Raw genomic sequence first — 17,380 nt, forward strand, 5'->3', positions numbered from 1 at the left:
AAAGGTGCATTAAGCAACTTTTCATGTTAAAAATACCCGTTTTTCTAACCCATACATGCTTAAACAATTGCCTGATGGGCTGAATGAGCCCTTCTATGATCTCTGCGGTTGCCTCTATAATCCTGTACAGTAAAATAAATAAGAGGGATTCGGGACGGAATCGACTGGGCGTGACGTCATGCGCGTTCACGCTCACCTGGCTATGTCTGGCAGGTTTGTGTATTCGCCTCCATTATACGCATCAGCGAAGACAACTCAAGCGACTTTGGCAAAAGTAGAAGATGGATTCAAAGAGACCGGCTTCTAGTTCATCCCACACCCCAACGCAAACTCCACGTAACCGCGTGCACAACTCTGGTTGCAGTTTCGCATGTCGCCAGAAGGGGGCATAGTTCTGCAAAAACTCAGAGACTTGCGCAATGCACCTTTAAGCTGACAAATAAATGTGAATTTCTCGGCCCAGGACACTCAGAAAATGAGTAAACATTTTTAATTTACATATACTATGAACATTGTAACAATACAAAGCGGGTTGAAAATCGGCAGTTACTCTTTGACCTACACATCCCGCTTTTTCAGACGCCAAAAGTGAACATACACAAGACATAAACCTCACAAAATAGGACTCCTTCACAAAAACAACTGCATCACAAATTTTACATAAGCACAAGCTAGTGTTGCCTCTTTTTTCCTCCTCTCAAAAAACTCCTCACTCAGAGAGTAAGGCAGATTAGTGGGTGGTTTGGGTAGCATCTGACTTATCTGACACAGCCAGAGATAGCCTGGAGGGTGCCATGCTAAAGAGGCATATCCAAAAATTTGGAGCTTGAATCAAGCAATACAGTAGGAGTTGATAGTACCTTCCCTTTAAACTAAAACAAAGCTTACCTACTCAAGAAGAAAACACCCCAGCACAGGTCTTGTTTGAAAACAGTACTGAGCGTAAACAACGATGATTATGTACAAAGAAGTGCAATATGAAAATCAAACAGAGAGCATCTTGCATGTGTAATCCCCATGAGTAAACATAGAGATCTTGGGAGCTAGCATACAAGGGAACAGTACCTCTATGATAGAGGAGAAGTATGTTAGAATTACAGATGGAAAGTAGGGGGCTCTTGAGGATGTGAGGGGCATTGGCAAAGTAAATCATAAGTGGATCATTCCAGTTGGGACGGTCGCAAGGCGCCGGTGTTGAAGCGAGTGTTTACCACTGCAGCCCCTCGATGGAGGTATTAAGGAGCCCCACTTTAAAAAATAGGCCATCTGTAAAGCGCCAACCAGTACACTAGAAAAAGAGCCAGAGCAGATCGCCAGATTCGCCACACAATCTAAAAATTACAGCAAGAGATACAGCAAAAATAATTGCACCCTGCACGAAAACGCTAAAGGGGGTTACAGAAAGGCTCAATTATAAGTGCATCGGTCCTCGGTCCATGACTGCTGTGGTACCCTTGAGCAAGGCACTTAACCACTATAAGCTCCAGGTGTGCTGCAATATAGATTAATTTATGTTGTGACGCACTGGTTATGTCCGAAAGCAAAGGTAGATCAATCAAAGTGTTAACATTTTATAAGAAGGTTACTAGTTTTAGACAGGGTCAGGACTAATCAGAACTGACCAGATTTAGGTATATTAGAAGACAGGTTGTAAGGTGAAATATTGAATCTGGACACGCCATGGTGCCTTTCTCAAGTTATTGAATATAAGAAGAGTTCAGGAAAAAAGTGCAATGTTTTGGATGAATTACACCTGAAATAACCTCAGTTAAATTAACCTAATTTTATTTAGCAATACACTGACTGAAGCTCAATATTTATAGACATCCTCCTAAATATAATATAGATGTTAAAAGCTAAACCTGCTGAAGATAATAATGGCTTAGAGAACTGCAGCTAATGAAAATCTGGGGCCAAAGAATTACAGGTGCCAGCAAAATTGCATATCAGCTTGGCACTATACTTCGAATAGTTCACAATGAGACCCGTGAGACCTTCAAGACACTGAGCCCCAGTCACAGGGAATAGTCATTACCTGCAAAACCACACTTGGTTATCTCACCATTCTGACAGGAGGCAGGCTGTAGTCCCAGGGCTCAGTTAAGTGCATGCTCCCAACAGGCCTTGGCGGCAGACAAGACATTGCAGACATTGAAATGATGCATGAAGGATTATATGGCCGCCAAACAACACTTCCAGTGATGGGTTAGACATGTCATCCTCCCACTCTGTCCAGGGACAATGTTTTTCGACCTCATTGCCATTGAGATTGCTCTCTGAGCACTTCTCTTGACACGAAGCCGCCCTAGTTTTGCTCAGAATAAGCGTTCCACATGAGCTTGCTCTCTTGTGAGTATCATTCCTAAGATAAGTAAATCATACATGATGAACCCCAAACGCCAATTAAAATGAAGATTGTCAAGAGTGCCTGGTATAATCTATAGTTGAACGTGTTATCGTTTTTGCTGATTAATTAGTGGTGATAGCAGCTTATGTATTAATCAAATATTGGTAAAAAATGCTGTTAGGATATTTCTCTGACAGCATACATTGCATATACTTGTAGTAAATAAGAAAAACCTATATATCTATATTAGTGAAACAATATAGGCAAAATCAATACATAACATTTTTAACTACATCAAATATAGATATAAACATTGATGACTATGGAGTTCATTTTAACCATGAGTTTGATGGTGTCCCTAGAACATTTAAAATATTACCATATTACCAGAGATTTATAATGGGCACTACTATTCTGAATCTACTGTTAATGCATTGTTGTTCATATTTGCTATATGACAATATTTACTTGGTGTTAATATTGTAATGTGTTATAGAAGACTGAATGTGTGTATATTTTGTTTTGCTTATCTGTTAACCACCGAGGACCAATTTCAAAATATTCTCTGGTGTATTTTGTATGTATATTTTTTGTTTGAAGTTAAAAGCCCATATTAAGCGCATTAAGCTTTTTATTCTCTAACTTAGTTGTCAGCATTGGCAACATCCAATATATTCTAGGATGGAATTCTTGTAAAAACTGAATTCTGGCAATTATACCCACTTGACAAGCTGTCTGTCAAAAAAATTTCTAACCATTGGGAAATAAATTTCTGAGACACAACTTAAAAGGTCATTTCCCACATCACCTCTCCTTCCACAATGAAGGCTCTATCGTACTCGTTTCATTTCCTCAACCTTCCTTAATCTGCCCTCTCCAAAGATGAAAAAGAAGTCATGACAAAAGAGCCAAAGAGAAATGTGGCGACTGGCATTGTCGTGAGGAAGGTGAGATGACCTTGATACGCAAATAGACCATCTTTAAAAGAGAGAGAATATATATATATATATATATATATATATATATATATATATCATGCAGTGGGCCATTGGCAGGAATGTAGATGGGTTCTGCTTCATTTAATTATCATCATCTATTAGAAATTATTTTTCAAATTTCCCATTGATGGTAGACTAAGGCCTTGTCCGCACTAATATGTTTTCGTTTTAGTGTGGACTGTCAAAACGGAGGTATTTAAAAAACGATGACGCAAGTTTAGTCATGTGACGCATTTTGTACCATTTTGGACGCTTTTGTGAGGTTTTCATGCGCAGTAAAGTGAATTTAGTGTTTTCTGTTTTCTGCCTGAAAATGCTAGCGTGGACGGAGAGCGTTTTTAAACGAAAACGCCGTTTTCAAATGTATCCGGATTAATGTAGACGTACCCTAAACGTTTTAAAGGAGGTTCTAGCTTTGTTCATCAGAAGAAGTCATGCAGGTTTGGAATGACATGAAAGTGACTAGAAGATGACAAGATTTAAATTTGTGTGTGTTCAATCCATTCAAGCACAATGGACCTCTTCCTGAAAAAGGAATAAACAGCCGTTGAAGCTGACAACACCCTTTCTTTACAAACGTATGTGCTGTGTGGAGTCTTGACATTTGAGGTTCTGCTAATTCTACCCTTGCGTTGCTGCACTATAATCATAATCAGCGGTATTCTTCTGCTCAAAACTGAGCCTCTGAACGAGAAACATGCTCTAGCCCACCATGTGCCGTGTACTTGAGAGGTAAGAGCTTCATGTGTGCCCACTGGGCCAAATGCCTGCTCAAGCCATGACATGATCCTAATCGACATGAGCACACGGGAGGGCTCAAGCCCAGGGCCGTGGGCCAGACACTGAACACAATGACCAGCTCTCCCATTCCGGCGTCTCCGAGCGCTTTACAAACAATGCCCGGTCAGGAAAACAAGCCCTCGATATCAGTCCACAGCTGTGCTTTTGTCTCTCTCTCCATCCGTCAGAGACGCACCACGCAGGCTTAGACACCTACGCCGTTGCCTCTGCTGCCCTCTGTGACGGAGAGAGCTTGTTTATCACACCGAAGCATATTGCCGATGTCCTCGCAAGGCGAAGAGAGAAAGAGAGAGACTGGAAGATAGAGAGACAGACACAAGAAAAGGGAACGAAAGAACAGAACAAATAGTGGCTGTGAAAAAGATGAATAGAGAAAGAGCAGCAAATAAAGCGAGAGAGAAAGGACACAGTAAAAACTGCTGAGATAGAGAGCGAGAGAGAGAGAGAAATGGAGTGAACACATTGGAAAGCACATAATGGAGGGGACAGAGGCTAATTAAAGAAGGCCGGATTAATTAGGCTTTCAGTCTGCCTGCCTCTCATTCTCCCACTGTGTTTCCTGCCAGCACCACCCTCCATCCTCTCATAAAACACGCCACATTGTTGTTGGACGGACTTTTAGGGCTCTGGTCTTTGGAATGTACATAAGTCTGTAATGTACAGTGGGAGAGTAACTTGGTTACCTTTGGGGGCAAATACAAGGTAAGGCTGGGCGGTATGATGGTATATATAATGTGTGATGGGAGAAATGTGTAAAACATGCTATACCACTTATACCACAAAATTATCCCACAACGTAATTAAAAAATCTGACATCAAGCGTAAAATTATAGCCTGAGGCAGCAAGTTTTATCGCTCCGTGAGGTAGTTAGTGATTCCAGCCCAAGCATCCAACAATTTCCCCACAAAAAATTAAAAATTAAAATAGAAATGCAGAGATATTAAAGTTCTTTCTGATACTGACAAGCTGAAGCTGATCATTGTTTTAACTGATAAATTACCAATTTTGAAAATGTTGCATTATTTTGAAAAAATAAGACAGTAACAAAGAAAATCAGTCATTTAAAGTTCAGAACAGAATGAAAATGGATATTCATTTTGAGATTTGCTAAAAATAGCATTTTAACTCAAAGAACTCTATATGTAAAAATAATGAGCATATACAATTAAAATGTCCAATTTTATTTGATACATACATTAAAGAAGAACTCCGGTCAATTTTAACATTGAGCTCATTTTTTTGTAAATTTGGAGTGCTGTCAGTACAGAGAACAACGACAAAAATCGGTGTTGCCTACACCGTGTTATCCTCTTTTTAAAATTTGCACCCTGTTGACTTCAATGGGGCAAGTTTTAAACCTGCTTTTAGCCTCTTAACATCCTTGATGTGTCATTATAAGTGCCCAGCCATGTGAGTGATTCCTTCAGAGTGATCATGGGTGAATCTGACTGCAGTAGATGTGAAAGATATGAATAAAAATGTTAATTCGGCCAGCGCACATACCTGTATTTATTTCCTGTTTTCGGTCGAAGTCCATAGTAGTCGATTGTCGAGTTCACGCGCGTGATCATAGGTAGCTAAGCAACAGTGGAGAACTCGACAATCGACATTGTCGAGTACAAAACATACAAAACCTCTACTCCAATATAAAATGAATCAAACCATGATAGAAGAATTAATTATTCACTGCCTTGTGTTTGCATTTTTTAGATTTAGATTTAACTTTATTGTCAGTGTGTCCTCTTGAACATTTAGTTGACATTACGTATCGGTGCAATCCATGGTTTTTGCTCATGTCACCAATCTAGTAAAAGAGTACTAAAGATTTATGGGAGTTCAGATGTGAATAAACCATTGAATTACAGCCACTTTGCAGCCAAGGGCGGCTGCACTCCAGAAGACTGTCATTTACAAAAGCCTCAAAACAACATCTATTCTTTAAATAGATGACTTGGACCAGCCCCCCGTACAATCCAATTAGGCATCAAATCACTTCAACTATGTTTTTCATAACACTGAGTTACAAGAGGCCATCTGGGACACAAAAAAACCCTCTCTCACAATTCCAACCCCCCCACAATTACAAAAAAAAAAAAAAGAGCACTCTCTCTTCTCAATGGCACTGATTTCATGAGCAGACATGAGGGGCCACTTTTGCAGCGAGAGCCCTCATTGGTTCTGTTCCTCCTCCCTGCTCGCTGGAGCAAACGATGAGGACCCTTCAGTCCTGTTCTCTATGTAGAATCCTTGGCCAAAAATGACAGGCATGATGGGCATAAATATTTATCAGGTGCCAAAGCTTTGCCAACCTGAAGATACTGGGACTGAAATCAGAAAGTGCGGTTAGCCGTTTCATGATGATTGACGTCCAGGCTCACTATCAGAAAGTCATCCTGGAGGGGGAGGCTGGAATGCCCTTGTGCCAGGCTGCAAGCTCAAGTTTATGATAATCCCAATAAATTATAATGTACTCCGCAGACATTAAAAAACATGATTTGTACTAAATTAAATGGGCTGTGACTCACAGAATCTAGAACAGATTCCTCTCACTCTCATCCCTTCTCACTTCTTTTACTATCAGATAATATTCTTTTCTGCTGGACTCATTCAGTAATATTAATTTGCAGTAGGAGAAAGTGGGGTAAGCTGTGCAACTTTATAGTTAAAGCCCCCATGAAATCCAAATTGAAGTTTTTGGCTTTTAGTATGAATATGTCAGCCTCAAGTTTATCAGCTAGTGTGCTCCACAGCAAAATTTGCATTTGGAAGATATAAGCGTTGAAAACTTTCAGTCTCTATAACTTCCATCAATATGGATCAACAATCTGCGCTTCAGCTTCATATCAGATTTTCTGTCCAATCAAAGGTAACATTTTATTTTAAGGTGACGTAGTTACACGTTACTACATGTACTTACTTACTATGTAGCTACTTACTATAGTAATAACAGTAAACTATGCATAATTACAAGTAACTAACCCTAAACCAAACCCTAACCCTAACCGTAACTCTATAGTAGGTACATGTTGTACTTATTTGAGTAAGTACAATGTAACTACGTCACCCTAAAACGAAGTGTAACCCAATCAAATGCTCTCTAAAATCTGAAGCCTACACTAAACAGACGCTGAAGCTGTGGCTGAAATCGGTAATTTGTTTACACATGTACTATTTTCTATAAGGTTAATGGCACAAAGTGCGCTATACAGGGGATAGGTAAGGATTCAGACTGTGTAAATATGCTTTATGTTGGGGTGTATGAAGTCTGGATTTGTATTAGTGTCACATGAACCACTGCTGTGCGCACACAGGCTCTGGTTCAGAGACACGACAGCACAGAGCGGATCATCGACAGCACGCGAGTCGGCCACAAAACGTATCGGACCCATTTGAATTCTGCACAGAATGAAGGAGATTAGGAGGAGAAACGGATAGACAGACTCAGCATTAGAAACAGCACTGGCGAGTAGAAGAGATAACACCGGTGCCATGCCCCAACATAACTTGCACACTTTTCAAACTACACATCCTCAGCATGATTTTGTTCACTGTTTTGCTTTAGTAACAGTTTCATCTATAGGGAATCTATTAGACTGTGGCTGTCATAAGCTCCGGCAGAGCTCTGATTTAAATAAAATGCTATTGACTATTTGAAAAAAGGGGAGGATCTGCTCAATATGTTCCGCCCTGTCTTCCGTTTTCAGTGGAAATTACGTCAACACACTGAATAACGCGGCTTTTAAACCATTCTCTTCTCAAAGAGAAATGTGCTAAAGGTGCAATTAATACTCCTGATTATATTTCAGGATGTGTGGTATCAACTGAAATTAGAAGAACGCATCTATAATAGAAACAGAGAAATTTGACTTTAAAAGAGAGAGAGAGAGAGAGAGAGAGAGAGAGAGAGAGAGAGAGAGAGAGAGAGTGTGTGGTCCAAACTTACCCCATGTTAGCAAAAAATAAAAAGCATCATGTCAAGGGGTACAAGTCGAATTTCCATTTCAAATAAAAACATGGAGATTAAGAGAAAAAATTTTTTTTTTAAGAAAATAATGAATTTTAAACATATGCTTTGATATACATGAGATTAATTTAGAAAATGTGTAGGCAGTTTATTTTAACATGCAAAGAAATTAGTCAATTTTCTTATTAACAGAGGGAGATGCATGCATATACCATTTTTAAATACTAGATCACATTCCAAAAACATGCATAATTTGCTTGATTAAGGGAGTCACACACCTACCACTCTTTCACTCATTTGACTTATAAAAATATAAATAGTTTTCCTTTTTTGATCAGTGATCACAATGGACTTAAGTGTGTGTGAATTTTTTTTCTACTTCACCTTTCTCTCCCTAGTTTAGTATAGTTCCTAGTTTTTAATTCATGAGCCCATTCTGAACTGCTAACCAGATTTGTGGTCTGAACGTTAATCTCCAGCAGGCACTTTTGTCTGTTTGGTGGAGGGGGGGAAATGGGGGATTAGTCCATTTTCATTATTTGCAGGGGTCAAAGGTACTGTTCAACACCAATTTGTTAACTAAAATTTGTTGAGTCTAATGATGATTAATGCCCTTGTTGTAGGCCTTCCACTGTTACACCGAAGCAAAGTTCTTGTTTTTTTTTATTTATTTTTTTCTACAAATGCAATTAGAGCACTTTTAAAACCACGAAACGCATCACGGGCTGACAGGTTAAGCTTTTAATACAAATGCGACAGCAACATAATGTACAATACGACAAAATGTGATGGTACTGGCCTAATTGCTCACAACTAAAAATAATTAATATTAAATGAGGTGCCTTCAAAAACACACTTGACGATTTCAGCGCCTAAGGATATACGTACGTACATACATGTACAATAGCCCCAATGGGCCTGGCAGTGTGAAGCCCTTATTCCTGCACTCATGTGAGTATTTTATGTTTTATGAGAACATGTGATGAGGTAAAAGCTGCAATGTAAGGATAACTGATTGGTTTGGTGACATCTCCCAACAACTACAATAATAAATACTGGAAGTGGAAGAACGTGTTACCTATTATAAATGCCATGGTTTTTTTTTTTTTGGTTTTTTTGTACAAGTATTTTAATGGTAATTGTATTAAACAAAAAGAATAAATCACAACTACATTATCAAGAAAAATAATAGTGCCGTTCTAGTCTGCTATAGCATGATGACTGTTCAGTAAAACAAAGTTCATCACCTAAATAAATGGATAGAATGGGTACTTCATCCACAGTTGAGCCTTTATGAGTTCTGAAGATAAAGACCATCAGTTGATCTAAATCGATCAAAGAAGACATTAGATCTTGGCTTTATATTTTACGATGAAAGGTGTCCAAATTGCATGACAGTTTAACGGAGAACCTCTCTCAAAGTGAGGTCAGAGGACAATCCCTCTTAGCAGTCTCTTCCACACCTTTATGCCATTTGTGATTCGCAACAGAAGTGATGTAAGGCATGAGAAGAACACTGGTTTTCAAGACAGGAGCAATCTGAACTGTGTGTTTGAATCTAGTCTTTTGGCTTGATGTGAAAAGCCCGTAAATCAGGTGTGCGTGTGGAATACCAAATCGCAGGAGAGAGAATAGAACTCATCAATCATGGGTGACGTGCGCTTTGCTGCACGGGAGGGAAGCCAAACCACATTAGTGTTGATGTAGCAATGCTGTGGTATGGAGGACGGCAGAAGGAAAAAAAGGAGGCAAACAATTCAGAATTATAGACTATTAATGGAAAACATTATGGAAACAGGTCAACTAAGTGACCTCAACATGAAGCCTTTGGATGATTATGGACGGGTCACACTAAGTTTAAGCAATAGTTAGCCAGGTCTAAGCAAGGAGGTCTTTAGTACCTGTAGAAAGCACCATTACCAGTTCCATTCATCTCAAAGTGAGTAGAGTTCGACCGATAGTGGATTTTACCGATAACGATAATGTTGGATATCGATATTTTACCGATAACGATAAGGTAGGTTGGACCACACTGACCGATAACTGGTTCCGATACTGGTTCCAACATAACAATTTAAGTAAATAGGGCTGAACTTTATTACAAAAAAGAAAGAAAAAACTGTACTGAACCATGAAAATGTACTGTACTTGAAATATTTTACAATTTAAATATATAAAATATATAAATATTAATTATAAATATATTAATTATAACTTTACTTTCATGTTAGTTCATAGAACATTAACTAAAATTAATAGAACTTAAACATTTTTAAAATGTATTAGTAAATGTTAAAATTAACAATCTAACAAGGAAGTTCTAGAGAATTTATTAACCTTAGTTAATGTTAGAAATGGAATTTTATTGTATAAAGATACCATTTCATATAAATACAAACAGTCATGCTTGAAGATGGTCATCTTTAAATATCTAAATAAAGGCCATAGCATTAAAATTAGACTCTCACACATTATTTGCTTTTATTGTATAACAAATGTATAATAATACATAACAAAATATGTATTAAAGTGATGATAAAAAAAAGAACTGAAATCAAATGCAATTCTGATTTGTTTATTGTTTCTGTCAGCTGCATGATCATTTCAATTTGCTATCTCATGTCACTAGCTTTAAATGTGCAACTTCGTTGGCTAACGAATGCATAAAAGTAAACAAATTGATATAATTACTTTATAATGGAAAGCATGTACGGTAGTGTACTATAGACAAACTGTTTTCTTCTTTCAGTTGTTCTTTCTTGTGTTACCAAGAAATATCACCATAAGGGCAAAGATGCTATAAGAGACTTAGGGATTTGCACGTAATAAATAAAAAAGTTTGTTCCTTGGCTTGGGGAAATCACAAGAGAAAAATATGCCAATCTGCTGGACTCTAAAGTGCACCTCTGATCACTTCAAAAACGCTTTGAGGCGACAGATCACAGAACGGACACGGGCCCATGTGGAGAGGTCAACGTCACTGTCAGAATGCCATCCTGTGTGCCTTTGTGCTCTCACCAACCTTTATAGTCTTCTCTTCCTGCGACTTGATTTGGCATCGCTTGTTTACCATCATGCCAATCGGCCTGCTAGCATGTCTACCTGCCTTTCTTGTTTCACTCAGGCCTGTCTTGCTAGCCACAGCACATATGCCCTATCATGGCTCTGCCAGAGGCAGGTCTGCCTTTAATGACACCTTACTGTGTCATGACACCTTACTGGCAGGTTTAATGACACCATACTGGCAGGTTTCTTAGCCCGAAGGAGTAATGGAGTAACAGTTGCCTTGGGAAAAGCATGAACATATGTAAATATAGTGAAGCATACAAACACCACACAAAACCAGCTCCTTAAAATGCATCAATTGACACCAGTTGCCAACACATATGTCAGCGAAGTTCTGAATGACACACTGAGAAAATGAGTATTTTGTAAATTGGAACTGCAGGTTGTGCTGAAGTATAAAAGGGGGTGATCTAAAATGAGGGAGAGATGATTCAAGAGAGAAAGACGAGTGTAAAGCAAAGATAAGAGGCTAAAAAATAGGTATGAAGTGATACACATGGAAGAAGTCAAAAAGAGCCCTTGGAAGACAAAGTGGGGGTGTCATTAAAGACATTCTCATAGCCCCGGGAAGATCATGGGAAAAAAAGAAGAGAGAAAATATAGAAATAGCCGTTTCATTGAGCATGGATCAAACAGTGTTGAAAGAACCAATGAAGGAGTCAGGATTAGAAGGATGGTTAGGAGGTTTTTCACTAACAGGATGTGTTTGAAGTTCCCCATAGACAAATCCATTCCATTTTGGTCTTGGGAGCAGTTAAGTACACACACACATTTTAATGAGGACAAATAAATAATTGTGAAACAGCAGTTTTTTTAGGGAGTTTGTTATCCTGTGATTACTATAGCTGAATTTTTCAAAGAATCACACATCTTTATGGGATAAAAGAAGAAGCAAGAGCCTGCCTGAGAGAGCATAATTAAAACCACCCTATCATCTTCAAGTAGATGTCTACCAGGTAGAAGAAAGTATTTCAGGTACACTTGTATAAATGCATTATGTTACAGCCTAGAATAAAACTGCTCCTAAAAGAAAAAAACCAAATGAATTAACAGCACTCCTTAAATATGCACTAACAAATCAATATGTAATTGTAAATTAACACCTCATCCAAGGTTAAACAAATCGCATACTGTGCCAAAAACATTTAAAAAATGTGTCCCTCCTAAAATATATCCCTGCCAAAAACATATCCCTCCCGCGCAACAATCTTCTAAAAATGGCATCAAACACAGCACAACAACAGAAGGACTTTTTTTTGAGCAGTTAAAGAATTGACCTCTTTTCCCACCAAACCCAATGGATTGTAAGTCGAGGCATGGAGTCTTACCTCACATTCTCTGGAGCCAGAGATGGTGTAGGTACATGGTCCTGTACCATTGACTAGCACATCTGTGCCCTCTGTGTTATTAGGCTTGTAGTCCACATAGTACTCCTGCAATGGTGTGCTGAGTGTGCGCTCTGTCTCCCGTGACTTTTTCCGACGTTTGCGAGCTGCAGCCGAGTTTTCCTGCAGCTGCTTTACACTGCTTGGATAGCGCTTCCACGAGACATAAATTACAAGGAGGATCATAGCAACTGACAGGAAAAGGGCAACACTTCCTGCCACTATCTTGTGGAATGATACTGGTTCGAAGTCTTGCTCAGGTGGTGGGACAGCTGGCTGAGAAGGCGCTGAAGAGGTGGTACCTTCCAAGGATGTCCCCAGGCCCCCTCTGCTGTCTCCAGATTTAAGAGTCGGGACAAAAGAGCTGGCTGGGGTCTGTGCAAAGGCGACAAAAGGGGTAGAGGCAGCAATTACGGTTGATGGCATGGCAGGAGCAATCATGCAAACTCTATTGGCGTCAACTGCATCCATAACCTTCTCCCCTTGAACTTCTTTGGGTGATGCACAAATCATATTAATTTCTTTGTTTCCACGGAAGGTTCTCAGCCAGGCCACTAGCGGACACACAACTGGTCCACAGTCCCACATATTTCCTGCCAGACTAATTGCAGTCAGAGAGATCCAGGCATCCACAGCTTCTTGAGACACATTGACAAGCTTGTTTGAATCCAGGTTAAGTGTCTGCAGATTCGGCATGGCCCGGTACACTTCTGCATCTATCTCCTGCAGGTCATTTCCTGAAAGGTCCAGCTTCTGCAATGATGTCCAGGTCCACGTAAGGCCTTCACTCATGGTCCTAATGCGGTTCCACTGTAGGTAAAGAGCACGCAAGTTATAGAAGCGTGGGAAATTGAAAAAGTTGATTTTGGAGAACTGGTTATGCTCAATATGCAGCTCAGTTAGCTTCAGCAGGCCAGACATTGAATTGCGAGTAATGCTGCGCAGACGGTTGTAGCCAAGGTCAAGGAACTCAAGATTACGACAGTCCTGAAAAAGGCGAGAGGGAAGATTCTTAAGGGAATTGGAGCGCATGTGCAAACTAAGTAGCTTGCGTAGACCCTGGAACTGCCCTGGTTGCAGAGCTTGTAGCTTGTTGTAAGAAAGGTCAAGGTTTCTCAAGTTTGGTACCAGGTGAAATGTGGTGTTATGCAGAATTGTGATCTTGTTGGAGCTCAGTATTAGCTCTTTGAGCCTCCGTATCCCTTGAAAAGCACGTGCATCCACATTGGCAATGTAGTTGTGGTCCAGGTACAGCCAAATGAGTTGGTTGAGGCCAACAAATTGTCCAGCCTTTAGGCTTGCCAAGCTGTTATACCGCAGGGACAGGCCTTGACAGCCACCAGAGAGGTTCTTGGGAACATCACGGAATGCACTAGACTCACAGTATACAATCTTGCCATCACATCGGCAGCTCCGAGGGCAAGGACGATCACCAAAGCAAGGAGTGGCGGAGAGCCATGCCTGCATTAGCAGTGGCACCATAAACCAGCGGTGCCTCATGGCAAAGCCTGAAATGCAAAAAGAAAAGAAAAAAAAACAGTCAAAAAACTACATAATTTGATAACACATAAATCATGCCATTACAAACGGGATTATTCAGTTCAACTTATATTTAATGTGTACATACAATACTAGACACAATACTGGGCAAAAGTGAAGCAAACTAGATGTTGACCGATTCATCGGTTTTGCCGATATATCGGTCCCGATAGTTAATTGGTGGAACTATCGTTATCGGCAAAAATCCACACCGATAATTTTTCCAGGTTGCGTCCCCTGCTGGAGCAGCTGAGAAGGGTGCGCTGTCATTACACAGTACAAGAGCGCTGAGAAGAGTCTGCTACGTTATACAGAGCGAGAGCGGCCTCTAGAGGCGGAATAATAACTATCACTGGCACCTCTTGTTGTTTATTGTAACACGTGAGGCTGCATGCTGCACAGAGAGAACACGCTTCACGGAGAGTGCATGACACTTCAGATGTGCATTTAAAACACTGACAGCAAAACGGTATGAATACAGAACACTAAAGTACATATTGCCATATCATAATTAATTTGTTGATTAGATGCTGCATTAGCAGAGAAAGAACAGAAGTATGTTTGCCGTCGATGCTGTGAGGACTCTAACATTAGTACCTCAAGCGGTTAAAACAATGTGAGAAAAACACACGCAAACCTGACCCAAATGTTTAATGTCGCAATTGTTAGCATTAGTTTATATCCAGCTGGTCAATTTTATGCATTTATTACCCGGCGAAGTTGCATATTTAAAGCTAGTGATGTGATTGCTTTACTCAACATTGATATGTTCATGTAGCCGACAGAAACATAAACAAATCAGAAACGCATTCGATTCTATTATTTTTTATCACTGCAATACATATTGTTATTTTGATTAGATACTTGTTCTAATGTAGAAGCAAATAAAGTGATAGACTCTACAAAATACATTTATGAAATTTTAATGCTCTGGCCTTCTTTAAGTACGACTCTTTTGATTTATATGAAATGGTAAACACTTTACAATAAGATTACATTTTTGCATTGACTAAGGTTAATAAATGTTGTAGAAGTATTATTCATTGTTAGTTTGTTAATTTCAACGTTAACAAATACATTATAAATTGAGTTTTAATTTTTATTTTATCTGTTATTATCTTAGTTAATGTACTATGAACTAACATGAATGATCAAGGTCCAGTTGTATTGCTCAAATAATAATGCATGGAGTAAAAACGTATATTGCATAATGCATATAGTTCATGAAAGCTAGCTACAGTAATACATCCTAAATGGGACTAGCAAAGTATTACCTATGAAATCTATGTTTCTAGGTTATAGCCTAGCTAAAGAAACCATACATTTGACCTGTAATATTTTAATGTTTAAATTATTTTCTGTAGAGTTCATTCTGTAGAACTTCTCATTTTAATATATTCATATTTATTTGTTTAACTTAGCACATTCCAGTTCAGCAATGTTTTCCTTGGAGTGTTATGTTTGTTTTTAATCCAGTATCCATTAAAAAAAATATCGGTTGAATAATCGGTTATCGAATTGATACGGTCAAACCTAAATATCGGTATCGGTAAAATCGGTATCGGTTGACCTCTAAAGCAAACAGTGCAAAAGAGTTTAAAACAGATACAGCAGATTCACTTTCCCTGACAAAGTATCTCTCACACTTGTTTGGCGCAGATTCAATCGTGATCCTATTAAGACGCTGTGATATATTGCGACATGTTGAATCATGAAATGTGTATTGTGGTGTGCATCATATTATGAGGTAATTGACAATACCCAGCCCTAATTGTTGAGCAGTTTCAAAGCAGAGATTAATACGATTAATGAGAGAAGAAATATTGTAATTGTTCTGTGATTAGAAACCCTTGAAATATTACATTTATAGAGCAAAATTATACCACACAGGACCCAATTAACAGTGGTGATTGTGTAAATCAATCCAGTCATGCTATGTTGTTTAATTCTTCTCTCTGGCAATGGCAAACATGCCTGTCTTCCAATAAGCTTGGACATGAGCCCACTACAGTATGAAAGGAAATGTCCTGAGAGATATGCCTCGGCCATCGTATCAGCCGCTAATTATAATCTAAATGATTGTCAGTCAACCAAATCATTTATATTTGCCTGGATGTTCAGTGACTCTGCTAGCAGCCTTTGTCCATCTTTCCTTATTACACAAAGGAAAGCCTAGGTGTTGTACTTGTCAAAACAAATGGGAGGTTGAAGTGAGGCCTTATATCAGCAGTGAATTCACAACTAAAAATTGGATCAAGAGGTTAGAGTTTTGGGTAAAATACACATGTTCTTTATGTGAAGGTCTTGGCTAAAGTCTGGACATTTTACAGTAATGGGATTTTATCATTTGTGCTGTGTCTTTCCGGCCTTCATACCCACATTGTGTTGCTGTAAAAGGGTTTCAATTCCATTCCTGATGCAACTTTTACAAAGCTGGCTAGAAATAGCATTCTGAAATGAAGTTCCTGAGGCAACATCTGTCTGTCTGAGACAAATAATGTGGTGATGATACATTAATATTGTCATAACAAGAAATCATGAAAGTGGTTATATGAAATATCAAAATAAACATTTAGCTTAAAGGCAAATTTATTGCAAAACCATCCAAATTAAATAAACCATTAGCAACGTGCATGGAACCAAATGGTTTATCTGAATCTATACAATGTTAAAGTAATTCTACCAGATGTTCTCTAAGGTTGAAAAGGAGAAAATATTCATAAGGTACTTCACTGCATTTAACGACTTATCAGGACCAAACATTTAAATGGTAAAGAACATTATTAATGCACCTTCTGTTCCTGATTATAATATACCATGGCCTCAAAAATATTGCTGATCTTGATGTGATTATTAGTGTTTGTATTAAGTCAGTTAAACCTAGTTAACAACCAGAAAATGTCTGAATAACTGTCTTCATTTTTGAAAACCATATCGATTGTTATCATGTCGAACCTAAAAATGTCACTTTGTTTGATATCTTCTTATTAAACGCAATGAAAAACAATTTTTGGGATTAATAACAATCACAACAACAAAGCACAGATGCGCTGATGTCCATGAGCGTACACTTGCCAACAACGGATGCACAAGCAGGCTGCAGTACAATAAAGTAATTACGTCACTGGCTTCCATTCACACTAACCAGACAATCAGACTGTATCCGCTTAATGACATTTGCTAATGAAATGATGCTGATAAAGTTAATGATCCAAGTGAAGTCTAATGAAAATTAATTTGTAACAAACTTGCTCTGCCACTTTTCTTATTTTAGATGCA

The 17,380-nt window shown here is 38.8% G+C and overlaps 1 protein-coding gene across 1 annotated transcript in view; it reads right to left on the bottom strand.

Annotated features, from left to right (window-relative positions):
* The window catches only part of LOC308683586 (leucine-rich repeat transmembrane neuronal protein 4), a gene marked incomplete at its 3' end in the record, with an annotated part of 114,690 nt that extends 100,625 nt beyond the window's left edge, over positions 1 to 14,065 (bottom strand). The window contains exon 1 of the mRNA XM_081354087.1: positions 12,506 to 14,065. Within this exon, the coding sequence (XP_081210213.1) occupies positions 12,506 to 14,062 (1,557 nt within the window). The 5' untranslated portion in view covers positions 14,063 to 14,065. The remainder of the gene's footprint in view (positions 1 to 12,505) is intronic.
* Positions 14,066 to 17,380: the final 3,315 nt, after the last annotated feature.

The sequence above is a fragment of the Scardinius erythrophthalmus genome (genome assembly GCF_964197995.2).
Source record: "Scardinius erythrophthalmus genome assembly, chromosome: 23".
NCBI classification, from domain to species: Eukaryota; Metazoa; Chordata; class Actinopteri; order Cypriniformes; family Leuciscidae; genus Scardinius; species Scardinius erythrophthalmus.